Here is an 18,314-nt window from a genome sequence, read left to right as displayed (position 1 = left end):
CACCGCTTCTCCTCTCTGTGACCTGCTTCCCAGCAGCCTGTCTCCTCTGCCCAGAGCCTGCCATGGTCATAGAGTTTACCTGTGATGTGGCACCTATTTAGGCCATTTCTTTGAGGGTCATCTCAGCTTCCTCCTCTTGCTTCGGAAGTCTCTTCCTTACAAAGCCCAGACATGCTTGTCCAACCCGTGGTGAGGTAAATCTCTGTTCTTGGCTGCAAGGCTCTTTGAGAAAGCCATCCATTGCATGTCCAGCCATGAAAAAGAAAAACAAAACAAAACACAACAAAAACCCACAAAGCACAATGAGAACCTCCTCTTCTACAAGCTTCACAATCCAAGGACTGATGAGTCAGCACAACCTTCCAGCAAGTTCTGCCTCTTCCTAGCCTAGAGGGTTCCTATATAGCTCTGCTGTTCCTGCTCAGCTCTTTTCCAAAACCTGTTTGAGTGTACCCAGGCAGGGACAAGACGTAGCTCAGGCCATCAAGCAAGGCTACAGCCCCAGCGAAGGTGTCTGATATGTACTTGACATTTCTCTACAGCCTGAAACAAGTATCCAAAAGCACCTGTCTCCTCTCAGAAGGTAAAACCATGCCACTGCAAAGATGCTCTGAAGGTCCCAGTGAGATCTATGGGCAGCCCCAGTCAGAACAGGCCTCTTTCCACCAAACAGTTCTCCCTGTGTACAGCTCAGGGCTTTGCTCAGAAAGGCACACTGGCATGAAATGTGCCCAAGGCCCTCCTATGCTCTACTGCAATTTCTGTGTTTCACCTACGGTGCCTGCTCTGTGGGCTGGTATCCCTCAGCTACACAGCTTCTTGCTTAAGGCCAGAGTGTCTATCTGTATTTCTCCTTTCGAGATGGCATGTAACCAGGTAAATTCAGGTAAATTCTTCGCTTTAATTCTTGTCATCATCCCAAGGAGGTTGGCACAGTGCTGCAGAGCTTTGCCGGGGGAAGCTTGAGCAGTTCTCTGTGTGCTGCCACAGGGCAGACATCATTGCATGAAGCAATCTTCTCCTGTGCCTTCAAGTAGGAACTTGAACATCATCATAAGGATGGTTTAAGACTCATCCTTTTCCCAATCCCGCCTCTCTGCACAGGATGGCTCCAGTTCTGCTTCCTGAAGCCTTGGCGACCTGTGTGGTTTGCTCACAGGAGACTGAGGTTGCCTCCAACCCCGCAGCCCCTGTGCCATTCTGTGGGGTCACATAACCCAAGTTCTACCAGGCAGCGATCTCCACAGCAGGCTGTGGGGTGGCCAGCCGGTGGGACTCTACCAAAGGGCAACCTCAGCCTGTGCTTGGCTCTGCTGCCTTCCATTTTTCCCTCTCCTGTCCCCAGCCTTGGTGTCCTGCTCTGGCCTAAGCCTCCCAGCCTGGATGCCTGCCCTCCATGCCTCCTCCAGCCTTGGGCCTCAACTTTTACCCTGATTCCTGCTTCCACACAGCTTCATTTCACCCTCCGGCCTTTATTTCTGCTCTATTCAGGAGGTAAGAGCCCTGTCCCACCCAAGCCCTGGTATATGGGTGTGGTAGCACCATGTGGGGTTTAACACTGAGGCGGTGCTCAGAATGATTCGAGGCCAAATGGATTCCTCCCACACCTTGGCTGCCCCAGGAGAGCGGGGATACGCGCACGTTATCCCCGCGAAGCTGCGTGCGGGGTCCTGACACCGCACAGCTCCTGTTTTCATGTCATTCCAAGCAGCCTGTGAGTGATGCAGGTCTGCAGCACGCAGACAGGACCCTTGCCATGTTGAAATGCCTTCCAGCAGCAACCACCCATGTTGGCAGGCTATTAAGTTTCTACAGAATTTTGACAAGTCTCCAGAGGAACATCAAACCATCCCAAATCTCCCGAGGGGCTAAGAATTAAAAAAAAAAAAAAATGAAGAAGAAAAGAAAAAAAAATTAAAAAGAAAAATCTGACTTCACATGTCATTATTCCCTGCAGCTTTGTAGCTAATTTAGAATCTGTTGATCTTTGTGCCAATAAATAGTTTATCTTTAAACTACCTCTATACTTTCAGGCTTGATTTCATTCTCAGGTTAGTGTTGATCATTTAGCTAACAATTCAGTGTTCTAACACAGCCTCTAAGAAGAGATACTCAATGTATATGTCTGTGTGTATTTGTTCCATTAAGCAGAACCTCACATGATAGCTGAGCATTTCTGTACAAAAATCTGCCTTCTCGGAAGCAAGCAGTGAGCGTGGCGTTAATATAAGTGCTAATGTGCTGCCCTCCAGTGGAGTCGGATCTAGTTTAGGAGACTGAGTTCTGCAAACCTTCACTCGCAGCATGTTTAAAGAAAACACACTCATATGGCAAATATGAAGTCACAACATTAAATTAACCACTGGAGGGACAGTGTTAAATCTGTTCAAGCGTGTGTTATGGAGAGGATAGTTTGCATCTGGCTTTAATTTTGCAGTGAAAAACAATGCTGTCCCAGAGCACCTCCTTTCTCTGCAAGTAGTGCAGTCAGAGGAAGCAGAAGGTCCTCAGCTGCTTGTGGATGACACTTCACATTTCAGAGCTTCTGAGGGTAACTATAGGAAGTTCTCATTTTTAAAGAATAGCCAAATCCAAAATGTTTCAAAAACGACCAGATGTTACATGTAACTATTAAGGCAGCTGGAAGGAGATGTATTTATTCACTACAACATCCCTCATCATCTGGTAGGAAAATGTGGCACCTTCTGGTTTGTACCAGAAATGATTATGTTTATTTGAGCATATTCAATATTTCTGGGAATAACTTTAAACCACTTTTTTTTTTTTCCTTCTCTCACTGGCTCTTTTTCTTCCAGACATTTTAGGACAGTCATTGCTTCGCAGAGGTCCCCTTCTTGTCCACATTTCATTTTTCCTACATATTGTAAAATCTACAATTGGCTCAAGGTTACATTCACAATCTTAACTTGCCTAAAGACTCTTTGATCAAAGAGTAGCTTCAGATGAATATAAATTTTAAAAATGTGCACAACTAAAAGTTGACATTGTAGAACTCAAGACCACAAGACCACGATGTTCACCATTGCTTCAGTTTTCTTTGGATACTACCCTCTTCATTTTCTCAATAATGCTCTGCCATGTTTCCATCACATTGCCTCTGCATCAGGACAACGTAATGCTTTTAAAACCACTGTTTTAAAGTGGTTTTAAAACATGAAGCAACTTCATGTTTTCTTGTGCTCATATCACTGGGATGAGGAAATAAATGTGCGTATGGATGATAAAAAACTCTTTTTCTGTTCTCAGCATAGTGGAGTTGTAGCACCACAAATCTTCCTACTCAATCTGTACCAGGACACATTTTCCCTTTTCAGCTCTTACCCTCCAGCTGGACACCTCTGCCAGCCAGTGCAGATGTGGGCTGGTGGGACACACGGTCATTCATCCTCCCATGCTCTGCCTTGCTCATTGTCTTGCATGGTTTCAGCAGTCTGCTGTGGGGTTTGCAGAGAGAGGTTCTTATAAAATTTTTGGATGTTGGTACCCCAATTCTGAACATATTCTCCCCTCCCTATCTATGCTGGGAGTTAATAACTCCTTGTTTTATTGGCAGTTTTTCTTTTTGTTTGTTTTGTTGTTGTTGGTGATTTTTTTTCAAAAGAAATGCACCTATGTCTTCTGTAAAGTCATAAAAGAAATAAAGATTTCCTTTAGATGTGCAATAGAATATGACCTAGTAGGTAAAACCAGTCTCCTAAGTAGTCCTTGACACAGTGGCTGTAATTTCTAAATGGAAACAGGTACCATGGGCAGTCTGGACTTCAATAAAGCATTTGACACTGTTATACATAAGGAATATGGAGTAGATAGATAAAAAATGAGCAAGCAAAGAGCTATGGATGGATCATGTCAGGAGAGGAATTACTGGACTGAAGGCTCCTGCCTCCTGCCTGCTCTCCAAAATATATAAGGGTATAAGAAGCTGCAAACTGCAATAAAAATTTGCTAGCATGATAAGGCAATATTCCTGCTGAAACAGCCAGGGTACATTTGCAAGCTTACTTCTCCATGGGAAGGAGGTCACGCATTTACTCAAATAAGCTTGTATTTTGCATCACACTGCTGCTGGTGTTGTCACAGAGTTCTCAGGATTTGCATGGGATGGGATGGGGGCAGTGGGGTGGGGGGAATAGGTATGCAGAGACAGTGATCTCTTTTGTGAGACCAGTTGATATACCTAGACGAAGTAAACAGCACTCAAGCCTAGCTCCTTCAGCAGGTCCAAAAACCAGCAGAATAAGCCATGCTAGCTGCAAGTTAGAAGCAATCACTCTCAGATCAATCTTTTTATGCTAATCAATCCCACCACATGAGAGAGAATGATGGTTAACACCTGTGGAGTTGGGGGGTTGCTAACTGGGAGGGCACTGACAGTCTGTCAGCTCCTGCAGAGGGGGGGAAGAACCGGGAGGTGGGGTGGGGGCAGAGGAAAAAAAAAAAAAAAAAAAGGTCATTAGCACCTGTGATATATTTTTAAATATGTTATTACATTTCTGGTATTTTGTAATTAACCCAAGTTAATTGCAAGCTCTTGGATGTGCATTTCCAGCCCAGAGGATAACCAGTTTATAAAACCAGCTTGCTCCCTTGGAAGGTTCAGCTTGACATAGCCTAGTAACAGGTTTATCAGATAAGGTACCACTAGGCTTAATGTGCTCCTTAATTAGGAATGTAAACACCTTCATTAGAAAAAAAAAAAAAAAGAAAAAAGAAAAAGTAAAAAAAAAGGGCCTCAGAGAAATTCTGAAGAGATTTTATGGTTATCAACTCAAAAGTATCACAGCAGAGAAAGCCAATTCTTCTTCACTTTATAACTATGCCCCTGTGAAGCAGAGGGATTTGCCTCCACCAGGACATCTGAGATTTTAGGGTTCCTGCCTGAAGCAGAGATTTGAGGGGCAGCCAGCACCTTTAGGGGCATGTGGGTATAAATAGAAGCATTTGCATATACGTGCATGCCTGTAAACATGCAGTCTATGTCGGCATGTGCTTAGAGTGGGGCTGTGACTTGGGCTGCTGTTAGACATGGCCGTGCTCGTTCCTCCTGTATGCCTCAGCAGGTTGTAGCTCATAACTACCCCCAGACACTGGGGATTTGGCTGCTCCAGCATGTTCCCCCTCCTCGTCTTGCACTGGGCTTTGTCTTGCGTTTTGGCCTTTAGGCCCCGTCCCCTCACTGTCCCCGCAGGTGGGACCCACACCCATGAGCTGTGTGGATGGAAGGGGTTCATGAGGGCTGCTCCACCAGCTCATCCCAGGGCAGTAACACCCTGCCACCTTGCCCTCGGGCACCTTGTGGCCCCAGCTGCCTGTGTGGCCAATTTTCCTGGCCGAGGGCTCCCCCACCCCTCTCCCTGCTCGCCCCAGTGACAATGGTGGCTTGGGCAGCTTGGGATATAGCTCTGAATTTAAATGCAGCCAGCCTTTGGTTTGCAAAAGCAATAAATCCCCTTCAAACATGGTTATGTAAAAAGTAGAATAATACAAAAAATAATGCTTGTTGGCAGTGTATGTACCCCTTTGTCTGCAAGACAGAGGCCTGTTGACAAACAAGAGGCTTTTCTGGGACTCAGAAATCAAGTACCAAATTATAAAAGGCCACCACCTAACACTGAGTTTGTTATGTTTGCCGAACACAGTGAATTGGCTCCAGTGTTGCTTAATGCACTTGTACTTGAATTTCATGGCTGGGACCATCCCAGTGACATTCTCCTTCATGTGGTGACCTGCTCCTGAGAGGCTCGCCCTATGAAAAGCCCACCACTGCTAGTCATTGTCTGCCTGAGATGCAGCAATTCGTATGTTTTCATGTAAACCATGGAAAATAAAAACAGAACTGTGTTTTGAACACTATAACAAATATTCTGGTTTTCAGCTAAGAATGCAAATGTGCTGCAGAGCTCAGAACAGACATTAATTATTTATTGATGGCCACCATAGGGTTTCTATTCTATTTACAATTTCTGTAAGTTCTGTTGATGGTCACTTTAGGATTTCAGCTCAATTTCTTCCAATGAAGTATTTCTAAATTTCTTCTCTTCTGTCCTGTCTACCAACAATTATAGTATAGAAAGGATGTCAGTCTCTGCAGGGTGCTAAAAATCCCCTTCTTCCCAATATCATCATGTTTTGAGGTGCTCAGCAGCTCAAAGGATGGGACCCTGAGGAACAGAAGCAGTGTGAGCTCAAATCCTTATCGATCTCTGTAATGCAAGCCAAGGCTCAGGCTGTTCTCATTATGTTATCTGTCATCTAGAAAGCATAAAGCTCTGTAAAAAAGAAAAGATGTTAGGAAAACATCATCACTGCATCAGTGGTTTGTATTTTCCTAATAGGCTTTTAATTTTTTGCTCCGAAGGGGAAGTAATACATGTCTTAGGAATTAGGGAGAGCTTCTGAATCTAAAGTGAGTTGTTTTCATCCCAGCAATTGCAGCTCACCCCTGGAAGCACGATGCCAAGCGTGAGAGCCCTGTCCCTCAGGCAGGGGCAGGCGGTGAGGCGTCAGGCCCGGTGAGAAGCACAGTGCTGATGCGGCCCTGGGCTTACCCAGCAGATCGCATACGACCACAGTTACTCATTATTTTTTGCACTGGACTTGTTCAATCCCGAAGCGTATGTGTTCACAGTCTGTCCCGGTGGTGTCAGATCTGGCCTGCATCCCTCTCTGTGGAAAACTCCAGAACCCCCCGGGAGTGCATGGCACAGCCTCTCCCACCTGCCCGCTGCCGGCCTTTCCTACAAGAGCAGCCCCGGGCCCTCAGACAAGAAGCGAGCAAGCCAGGAGGAATATGTCGTAGCACTTCCCAGCAGGAGGGGCTCAAAATAAAAGGGATGTCTTCATGTAAATCATCTTCAAAAAATTTTGCTTTCGGAGAGGTTGAAAGTGAGCCTCTCCCACTGAGGAAAATCCTCATGGGGGCTGGCCAAAAAAAATCAAGATTTTTTTTTCTCATTACAGACGTGAGGTGTCTGATTATATTTTTTTTTAATTGTGTGTTAGAACAAATCCCAGATTATTATTGTTGTTTTCTTTAATTATAGAAAACAAAAGAGATCACATTACTTAGCCTAGGGGGTCAGAGCAGCCTTTTGACTTGAGGAAGGTACAGGCCCCTGCTCACATTTTTTGCCCTCATGAGCATTTGCTTGCATAAAATAACACTGACAGGAGAGCCATGGCAGCAGCCTGAACATCCAGAGGTCATGAGGACCTTCTTGCTTCTCCATCACTTCCCCACAAAACACCCTCCTTCCAAGCAGGAACACCACTAAAGTGAACCGTGGGTACTCACACCTAATTTCTGCCCTCATTTCCACAGGCAGGTGAGCTGGATGCACAAAGCAAGTTTAAAAGGGCCTTTCTTTCCTTCTCTCTTTTGGTTTTCTTCCTGCATCACATCATTTTTTTTTATTTTTTTTATTTTTTTTTTCCTGAAAACATTTTTCAGAAAGCTGATGGCCTGTCTACACGAGAACCAGCATGTGTCTTTGTGTAAGATGAGAAAACAGCTTTGGATACAGACTTCCAGATGTAGTTTCCAGATAAGCCAGTCTGCGAGGAAACACATAGCTCTTTATTAGTCTTCCTTGCCCCCACGTCTTCAGCATGTGGTGCCCCCATTAACAAATCAAGCAATCTTCTACGTCTCCTCTAGTCAGTGCAACTACCATGGCAAAAAAAAAAAAAAAAAAAAATCCCATTCCTACGCCTGAGCAATGAATTATTTTTCTGGTGAAGGTGCCAGATCACAGAGGCAATTAAAGAGGTATGTGTAGCTTGAGCTCTTGTAGCTTCCTTTTGATGTTTCAGGTAAAAGGAAGAGTAGAGTTGTAGCATTGTAAAGCTTTTTACATCTTTCTCTGGGGTTGTTTTTAACATGCATTTGCAAGGTCAAAGTAGTATAACGCAGATATGAGAAACTGCGTAGTTCATCTTGTCCTGCAAATGCTATATTGTTCCGTGCAATATTCTGGTGCTCACAACAATACAAACTGTAACCAAGACTACACAATAGTTTTCTTCATAATCTCCATGTTTTCATTTGCTTATAGTTGTCTAAGTTTATTCTCCTGCCAGGCTTGTGCTGCCATCATTGTCATTCAATGACGGTCTCAGAGATGCCTCTCTCCTCTTGAAAGGAAAATTCAAACCGCATCTTTTTTTTTGCGAGGCTGGAGCCAAGCTAAACTCTGCTGCTGAACTCTGAAACTTATGAGACCCTGCAGTGAGGATTATATGCTTATCTCGGTTAAGAAGGATTTAGCAGCATCAGGAGCATACAAAGATTATCTACCAAGTGCATGTGAGAAACTGTGATAATCTGTGGAAAAGGCAGTTCACGAGGTTCCTCTCATAAACCTTGGGAACTCAGGGTAGGCACTGGATTTGCTGGTGGCACCTGTGAAGTTTGTATGGTCTACCCACATTTATTTATACAAGTCCTTTTGTCTAGTGTTCTGCCGCCCAGACAGATATGTCTGTGTACAGAAATATCAAAACTGCAAATCTCTCAGAGACAGCTGTTGTGTCTTTCCTCTCCTGAAGTCAAGATTTGCATCCTTGAAGTCTATCTACATCAGTGAAGAAACTAAAGAAATGCAGAGACACTAAAAAAAATCCTCTCCGCAACATTAAGAAGCACAGATTTCTTTGATCCTTGTGTTCCTTTTCATTTTTTACAGACTTCTTTAAAAGACAAAAAATATCTATGATAGGAAAATAGCTTTTACAACTGTGTTAATAGTGAACACTCGGTACTAAAATAACAGTTAAGGCTGTTTATCAGAAGTTATGAGTTTTAGCTTAGACCACCAACTACGGTAACCTCATTGTTTGTGTATTCTGTATATTTACTCCATTTACTCATGGATACTGTAAACCTAGTGGCAGCGCTACCTAATTATCTAAGTAAATTAAATTCAAAGGCTGACTACAGCAAATGCTGCTCTTTATCCTTCAGACAGCACGAACGAAGCATTTTCTGCCTGGGGATGTATATATGTATTTATTTATTTATTTGTGTGTACCTTCCAGGCCATGGTAACATGCCGCAAAGGCTGCACAGAAGGACCTTTCATCTGGGAAGAGAAATATTTGAGTAACAGGGTCTCAGGCGTCTCTTTTCCTGTTGCCCCAGGCCAAATCTGTGCCTCGCAATCTCCTGGAGAGAAGCTGAGACAGCGAGTCTCTAGCACTGCTTGCTGTGGTTGCCACCGGGAAAATAGTCTTCCTTTTCCTGTCAGCTTCTGTGTGTATTCCTAAGTTATTAACAAATATGCCCTGAAAGGCAAATATGGCTGTAATTAGCAACCCCCTCTAGTCATGCCGGGACTTGCTGTGTGTCGCACACCTGATCCACAAAGACCCAAGCTTTGTTTTACACCTCCTTTCCTGACACCCACTTGTACTCAGCTGAAGCTTTGAGTCAGGATGTGCGGAAGGCTCAGCAGACAAGCTGCTGGAAATCCCATATTGCATGGGAGCCATTGCATGGTGTCTCCAAAAATATACTTCCAGCTTCTTCCTGCTGACCACTACCTGCCATCCTATGCGACAGGGTCATTTGTTTTGGTTGAAATGTGCAGACTGACATTACTCCACTCTGGTCAAACCTTCAGTGCCATAAGCTGAACAACAATCAGCTGATATATTCTGCAGCAGATGTTTACATGCACATGAAGAAGGACTGAATCTGTAGGACAAAACCAGCACAAAGCAAGGCTTTCCCCAAAATAATGTATGGTGGAGGCGCAAAGAAGGATTTGCAAAATTGTTTCTGTGCACCGATACACATTTTAATCTGGATTTCCTACACACGCTTTAGTACCAGTAATCAAAAAGATCAGCAGTAGACCAAGACTTCAGCTTTGCCTGCCAAATATTCATAAATAAAGGGTTTTACTGGAGCAGCAAAGCTCTATGCAGATGCATGATCTGCTGCTCATCTCCTGAATTAAGAAGTGCTTCAGTGTGCCCTGTGTCTGCAGGGGACAGCCCCTGGACTGCTTCAGATCTGGAGCTTGATTTCTGCCCTTTGGGACTACCGAGGCAGCATCCTATGCCAACATCATGGCTGTTGGTGTCCTGAGTGGGTGCATGGATGCCAAATTTGTGTAAACCAGGGTTTTCCTCTACCTCTTCCCAGGGCTCCTCGTTTTACTCCTGGAGGCCCCCAGCAGCACTGTGTACCAGGGAACAGGAAGGGAAGGGGCACCTCCTGTAAATTTGTTCAAGAATTCCCCAGAGCTAATTACTTCTAATGGTTATGGACCATAATAACTGGAGTTTTTTTGCTTGTTTGGTTGGTTGTGCTTTTTTGCTGTTGTTTTTGTTTTTCCTGCTTCTTGGCAGATGCAGGCAGATTGTCCAAGCTTTGCATGTTTCTACATATGTCAGCTAGGCACAAAAGTGATCTTAGCACTAGAAAATCCCTTGTTGTGCACATGGGATTCATGTGTGATAGATGATATGGTGTGGGTGTAAATTAAAATGCTTGAAAATTGACACCAAGCCCAAGAGCAGCCTAGCATATCTTGGTAGATACCAGCAGGTATCATCCCAGCTAAAGGGCTAGCTATGGCCCTACTGCCAGAAACCTCCCGCATCAGACTTTGCACTCTCCTCCATTATAAAAATAAAGTAAACATTTTGGTTTTTAACTCTAAAGGAAACAAAAACAAAAATAAAAACAGGAAAAAAAAAAGAAACAGATAAAACACACAAACAGAAAATAACTTTGTCAGTCTATAGCAACATACTTGAATGGGTGCGGCGGGCTGGAGGGAGGGAGAATAATTAATTTTAACATTTTGGTTTTCCAATCTGGAAAAAAAAAAAAAAAAAAAAAATCTCCCCTAGTGTTCTAATCCGGTCATATTCAGCACTTTGAACTGGCTTTTTCCAGTTAATATTTGCCATATGCTTGACATGTTGCCACGTGTAATGACAGAATGCAGGGGGAAAAAACGTATGTTTACACACAAAACATACCCCCACATGTATGTTTATATTGAGATAGAAAAATATTTTATGTATGTATGTATAACTTGACACTTTCAACATTTTATGTAAATAAATACCAAATGGATAGAGAAGATTGTATTATACATTAATAGGCTTATACTTCTTCGTTTCCATTTTTCAAATCTGGCTATGATTGCATGTGAGTACCTCGAACAGTAAACATCTGGGTGGCTTGAAAGCAACTGAAGCAAGTTTTTACTGAAAGACATGCTTTTACTGTAAAGTTACAGATTCAAACTTCGCCAGTGAAATTCTGTGTCCAGACCCAATTTATAATAAATGTGATGACTTTGCAATACCAGTGTGGAAACAGCCTTGATAATATTCATTTATGAAGTCTAACAAGCTCTCTTATAATTAGGATTCAGTTTAACAGACGTGTGTGAAGATTATATTCCTGGAACTTTTCCAAGTAACTATACTGTCATAGCCAAAGCCTTTGTCCAACTTAAATGTTTGACAGTTTATGCAATTGCATGACTATTTTCCATCTCTCACCTTCAGCTTTAGGACAATTTATCTCTGATTCTCTTTTGTTTCTAGGTTTCGAAGTGCAATTTCCTGCAGAAAAGAATATACGTATAATTCAGCTTGTCCACCCACCCACCCACCCAGTTACCTGTCTCAGCTAGCCCAGTTGCTAGAAGGAACATACAAAGCAAGTTCCTAGTTTGATGCCGGCATGATATAATCTTTGCTTAATCCATTTGGTGTTTAAAAATGTAAATGTTAGTGGCTATCTCAAATTCTGTAGTGCTGCTCTAGTGTAGATTGTATGCTTGAAAGTGGCACAAAGCAGCAGTCGTACTCTTCTGTGAGCCAAAAAACCTTGCAGTATCTGAGATGTGGAAAATTTAAACAGCAGTTTACATCCTAGGACCAAAGTGTTGCAAATGTATCTCAAACATTTGCAATTTGAAGCTGTAAAATCCCTAGGGCATATTATGTGCTGTAACAATACCATTAAATATATTGTATCATGCTAGAGAAACAATTTGTGTTGCTTTTTCCTGTCTCTTTTAATCCCTTAGAAAGAAATCCAGTACATGAATATGCAACATTAGCTCTTATTCAAAGTTATTCATAGAACTGAATTTGGAAAAAAAAAAATTAAATAAATTAGCACTTGTGTTTACAACAGAGATCACAGCCTTTATTTCCCCCCAGCCATTGTAATAGCACTTAAAATACAAAGTTCAGCTTCCTCCTTGAGTTTAAGCTCTTAAATCTACAACTTTCCCTATGAAAAGAAGCCAAGGCTGTTAGCAAAGGCAGCTCTGGGCTTTCCCAGCAGGTGTGTGGGAGCCAGCGAGGAAGGTGGCTGCCTGTGCCACTCGCTATCAGGTCACTCCCTGGCTCAGCTTTTGGATGCTTCATCTAGATCTTTCCTTGACAAATCTGATCTGGCAGGGTCAAGGACACAAGCCAGGCTGAGCTACTGACCCCCAGCCCTCTTTTAGTGATCATGATGTAGCTCTCGATTCCTCCATAGGAGGACTTCTCCAAAAGCCAGCAAATGCCAGGGTTCGTAGCCTCATCTCTGACAAATTTGTATGAAGATTGCAAGGCCAGGCTGCCTCATGCAATGAGCTTTCTCAGAGAGGCAGGAGATGTGCAGCAGTGTGTGTGTGTGAGAGCACGTGCACATCTCCCCTCTCTTTGTTTAGACCTCTGTATAACTCCAGGCATCACTCCCATTTACCTTTGTTCTGATGATGAGCCTTTCTGTTCTTGTTTTGGCAACACACACAAATATTTACTGATGTTCATAAACAATCACCAATTCTATCGTTTCAGGTAAAATATCAAGAGAACATGGCTCACCTGGGTGAATGTAAATGGACTCACGTGTTCCCTTTTCTGGTGGTAGGTATCCGCATGCATGCAGGCATTTCCAGCACACAAAGATCACTGGGTTCTGCTCGAGTCTCTGCAAACATCTATGAATTGCTAAGACACACCTACAGGCAACTGAGCACTGGACACTGGTGCAGGGATAAGTTTCCATTCAATAAAACACTTAAGCATCTCCTTCAGTGCCACTTAGACTGGAACATCTGTTTAAATCTGTATTTCCCAGTGTGTGGGAGAAGTTAATAGGGAGGAGGAGGAGGGAGGAGAAGGACCCCAAATGGAGCAGAAGCAGAAAAGACATCTGCTACAGCCCACCAGGCTCTGGAGGAGCTGATTAGCCTGGATGTCACATGAAACTCAGCCATATCACAGTTGAGGCCCGAGGCAACTCATTATCTCAGGTTGTTGTAGTTGTCCCTTACAGTCACATTTATGAAGGCTCATTAGAGTTGGGAGTGGAGAAGGAGTAAACTCGGGCATTTACTGCACCAGAGAGGGAGAAATAACAGGTCAGGAACCACGGCCTTCAATATTTTGAGGAGCAGCTGTGCCAACAGGCACAAAGGTCAGTGCTCTGAGAAACTCTTAACAGGACCAAATTGCTGAAACCCATGACTGCGTCTGTCCTATGTAGCGGCACTTCTTCAGCAGCTGAATGGCAGCTTTGGGATGCCTCATAGCACAAGGTCAGACCCACTGTAATGGCTGGGCAAGGGGAGGGGACAAGGTGTGTTGGACGGAGGCGGTGGCAGTGATGCTCTGGTGTCTCTTGTGCAGGTTTCCCTGGTGTACTCCGCGAGCGCTGAATACTCCAACTGCGGCGAGAACGAATACTACAACCAAACCACCGGCATGTGCCATGACTGCCCCAAGTGCGAGCCGGGTGAAGAGCCGTACATGGTAACTTCAGCATCCTCCTCTGGCTGGGGGACACGTGTGTCGAGCTCCTGACACGACATCTGAGAGGCGGCCAAGGGGACTGAGGCCTGTCACTGGGGGCAACGCACTCGGTCTGCAACACAAGGTTCCCCCATGGTTAGCTAGCCTGTGGGCAATTCTAGGATGGAAAATGCCCTACCTAAACACAAATGCTTTGTTACAAGGTGGTAATGCATTGATATGAGAGAAAATAGGGAAAGAAAGGGATGCGTGAGCAATTTTAGGCCACGCATCCCTCAGATGGGAGTGCACGCATGCATGAGGGTGCTGTGGGGGCAGACACCATGGACCCACACACCCATATGCTGCGTGCCAGGAGCAGCCTGTTAAAAGTAGTATGTCAGAAGTTGTAAGGTAAAAGCTTCACACACGTTCTCTGCCAGTGTGTTCTCATCTCAATGGCTATTTAAAACCTGACAGTGCCATTCCAGCATCGTGTGATAAATAGGTTAGTCTGGCATGCTCGCTGGCCCCCCACACAGAGAATTTAATTTCTCTCTCCTGCTAAGATATTTTGGCACTAGAGGAACTTGGAAGCTTCTGCCACATTTTAAATTACAGTTCCTAAGTAACCATTTGATTTACAGCAGATAATTGTTGCATATTAAAAAATAAATTACTGAAATCCTGTTTGGTTTTAATGGGATAAACATCCCATTGCAAGAATTTCACACAGTTGGTAGTCCTGAACGAGGATGTTTGAATAATAACCACTTCATATTAGTTTTATTTAATCTAAACGTAACATTCATCTGGGACACGTGAGTTCTGGGGTTACCAAACCTCATGCAAACTTTTCTTTTTCTAATGGTCTTTGTGACCTCTCCTGTCATGAAAACAAGATCACTGATATCCCTGCTGGAACTCTGTTTCCCCTGCAATTTTCTTCTCAATTCTCCAATTTTCAGTTCATTTTTTATCTGAGCAGCAGCTGAAATTCACTTCCAAGGCTGCAACGTAATTTAAATAGCCCTGAGGGGTCACTGCCAAGGAGTATGACATCCCAGCTCCCGTTTTCCTCCCCAGGACAGAGTGTGTTTTGTTCTTATGTCCTGCCCTGGCCTTTTTAGGACAGATGTTAAGGGACTTGGTACTACACTGTGCCAGGTATCTCATTCCCTTTTCCTAGCAGCCAGTGTGCAACACAAGCCTGCTTTCCAACGACTTTGTGTTGTTGCAGACCTGTGGATATGGCACCAAAGATGAGGACTATGGCTGCATTCCCTGCCCATCAGAGAAGTTTTCCAGAGGAGGTTACCAGATATGCAGACGGCACAAAGACTGTGAGGGATTTTTTCGAGCCACAGTCCTGACACCAGGCGATCAGGAGAATGATGCAGAGTGTGGACCTTGTCTCCCAGGGTAAGGATTCAACTACAGACCTTTGCTTTACCCAAGGCACAGCAGAATACGTTTTTTAATGTCAATATGTCCGACAGCTTCTCTTCATGTCGTACCTGGTTGTAGTACAATATTGGTGACTTACACCTTTTAGTCCCTGCTAAAACAGTAAGTTTAAATATTTCAAAAGTATTGGTGAATTTAGTAAATCAGAAGACCTCATCAATCGTACTGAAATCTCAGTGACTGAAGAAACAACTGTTGGGAACAAACGAGAAAAAATGAAATTTTTCCTGTTCACAGAAACAGAAAGGAAGTAGTTCATGTAGCATAGGTGTGCAGTGATGTTGTAGATGCTCTAAGAAGTACCTCTTGGCCTCTAGCTAGAACATCAGAAGTCCCCATTGTCCTCATTCATAGCTTATTCATAGGGCCTGCATCCTATGAATAAGCTCCATGAAGATGTCCTGGATTCTCTGTATGGTTCATGCTGGCACTGGAAGTCTGTGCCCACGAACACATAATCTCTCTTCTCCAAATGTGACCAGCTGGCAAATTTGTCAGTAGCTGACAGTATTAGTTAATCGAGCTGTTAGGAGATAGTTTGTGTTTAGTCAACAGAGAGAAAGGGGTCTAAGGGGCTGCTAATGTAGTGTGTGTGCTCTTATTCAGAGTAAAAACAAGTTCCAGAGCTTGTTGAAGGGGCTAAAATATAAGCTGTTTTATTGTCCATCTTTTTAATGCCTGTTAAGATCAGTGTGATTCTGATAGTAATAGTGAGAAAGCAGTTGCTACACTGAATATATTAGCAATATATTCTTCACTAAGTTACCTTACACCCAAGCATGCCTTTGCTTTCACTTTTTTTTTTTTTTTAATTTGTGTGTGTGTGTGTGTATGTGTGGCATAAGCAAATACTCTATAACAAAACCTCACTTTACCTACATTTTCAATTTCTGCCACTGTAGCTTGTTGGTTTAGATGTGTACCTCCTCCCGACATTTGGCTTTTGTGCAATTTGCCGACGCAGCATAGCCCACACAGCTTATAACGCAGGAAACTCTGCTTATAACTGCTAAAGAGATTCTGCAAGGCTCCAGGTTTCTTATATCAGCGAGTCTGTGTGAAATTTTCACAGTTTACAAATAAAAAGGAGGACTTGTCTAACTGCCAGCCAAGCAAACTGATGATGTGATTTGAAAAGAACTCCCTCTTGACTTCCCCTCATACATCATAAAGAGCAAGAAAGTTAAATAGTGGCCACAGTCGCTGTTTTGCAATTTTGTCAGGACTAATGAGGTCACCCAGGTGGGAGTGGGGTGCTGGCTGAAAATAATCAGCTTGCACAGCTGGTGCTTGGGGAGTAATCTGAAAACATCCTGTTTGCACAGGTGTAACCTGCAGCAGAAATTGGCCTGCTGTAGGCTGGCTGTGTGCAGCTTCTGGGTTGCTTTGGCAAGGCCAGCAGCTAAGGAGAAACATGCACTTACTCTGAGCTTGAAGAGATTAAAGTCTCAGGATAAATTACATCTGGGCTGAAACAAGCTCTGAAGCCTTTTTGATGCAACTTGGAGAGCCCAGAGGTTTCTTCTCTGTGGTGGGGGGGAACACAGAAGCCCTGCATCAGAGCAAGAGAGCTGGTGGGCAGTGCTGACTGGGCACCCTTTGCCATTGCCTCAGTGGCACAGGGACAGCCAGGTGCCTGTACGAGTGGCATCTGACAGCACTCCCTTGACCAGGCACTGATCCTCAAGGAACCTCTGAGAATGGAAGGGAAAAATTAAGGTCTAAATTTTCAGAGGACCGTGCTTCAGTAGCATGTTGCAGACCTTCCCCAGGTAACAACCTGCATGTTGCAGTCTCTGCCTGGGGGCATATCGACCCTTTGATATTTCCCACCAGCTCAGCAAAGCAGCTTGAGGAAAAGATAAGAATGGCACATTCAGATCAAAAGTTTTTAGACAAAGCATCACTGAACTAGCCACCTTTACCTGTGGCTGCAAATGTGTTCCTCTATCATTTACTTTAAAGTCGTCACCAGATAATATTTTTCCTTCGATTTTTTTTTTTTTTTTTACAGTATTACTGATGATCTGTTTTAAGGAAGAAGGAGACCTTTGGTACAAGAGCATCCATTATTTCTCTGTGTTCAGGTTCCCTTTCATGTAAAATAGGAAAGCACTATTGGTCAAGCTTACAAGAATGTTGCAAGACTGTGACCTGGGAAGAATTTAAAGTATTGGCTCCAAAGCTTTGGTCTTCAAAATCAAAGTTCAGCTGTCAGTGATCTCTGGAGGTACCTGGACCTAATATCCTGGGGCTCTGCTCCTATACAGAAGCACTTCCAGCATGGTAAATAGGATAGGTCAACAATAGGAAAATTAGGTACAACTCAGACTCCCTCAATGGGATGACCTGTTAGGTGTTCTTGGAGTGTGTCGGAGATCATAACCCATGAGGAGCAGCCACAGTGGGTCAAAGGAAGGGCCTTTTTAGGCCAGTAGCAGCCATAAGTGGATACCCTCAGATGAGTAAGAACAGGGCAGGTGTACATGATACCTTCCCCTAATGCTGTCCCAGCAGTTACTTTCAGTTTGAAGCAATTCACTGGTCTTCTCACAAGACAGAATGCAAAGGGATAATATTCCTATAAAATGCAGTCAGAAATGCATCAGCTGCCAACTCCTCCCCATTTAATGTGTTTGTCCATGGTTACATCAAGTCCCTGAGTGTGACATGGCACCACCAAGATTAGCTCAAGATAAACCATCATGGTGTTAAGAAGGAATCATAGAATCATTAAGGTTGGAAAAGATGTCCAAGATCACCTGGTCCAACCAATACCCTACTACCAATGTCACCCAGTAAACCATGTCCCTAAGCGCCAGGTCCAGCCTTTTGGAAAACACATCCACATTTCGGTCTAGGCTCCACTCTTGTGCTTTTACTGTAACACCTCAAAATCCAAGCCTGGGAGTGTTAAGGAAACAGAAATAGTAAGTTTCAAAGTGGAAGGGCAGAACCAGGAAATTTGTGATTTTGTTAATGTGCCACTTCTTCTCCATAGTTAGTGATATGAAGACATCAGATACTTCCAACATTGCTTTTAATATTTGGTGCATTGCAAAATAGCC

At 43.7% G+C, this 18,314-nt stretch overlaps 1 protein-coding gene across 2 annotated transcripts in view; it reads left to right on the top strand.

The window, feature by feature from the left end:
• EDAR (ectodysplasin A receptor) overlaps positions 1-18,314 on the top strand; it is a 69,102-nt gene that overhangs the window by 30,848 nt on the left and 19,940 nt on the right. For both annotated transcript variants that reach the window (XM_035317086.1, XM_035317078.1), the window contains exons 2-4: positions 12,844-12,912; positions 13,678-13,800; positions 15,020-15,201. In XM_035317086.1, the coding sequence (XP_035172977.1) occupies positions 12,862-12,912; positions 13,678-13,800; positions 15,020-15,201 (356 nt within the window). In that variant the 5' untranslated portion in view covers positions 12,844-12,861. The remainder of the gene's footprint in view (positions 1-12,843; positions 12,913-13,677; positions 13,801-15,019; positions 15,202-18,314) is intronic.

Source organism: Oxyura jamaicensis, chromosome 1 (assembly GCF_011077185.1).
Source record: "Oxyura jamaicensis isolate SHBP4307 breed ruddy duck chromosome 1, BPBGC_Ojam_1.0, whole genome shotgun sequence".
In the NCBI taxonomy this organism is placed as follows: domain Eukaryota; kingdom Metazoa; phylum Chordata; class Aves; order Anseriformes; family Anatidae; genus Oxyura; species Oxyura jamaicensis.
This window is presented reverse-complemented; position numbering and strand designations above follow the sequence as displayed.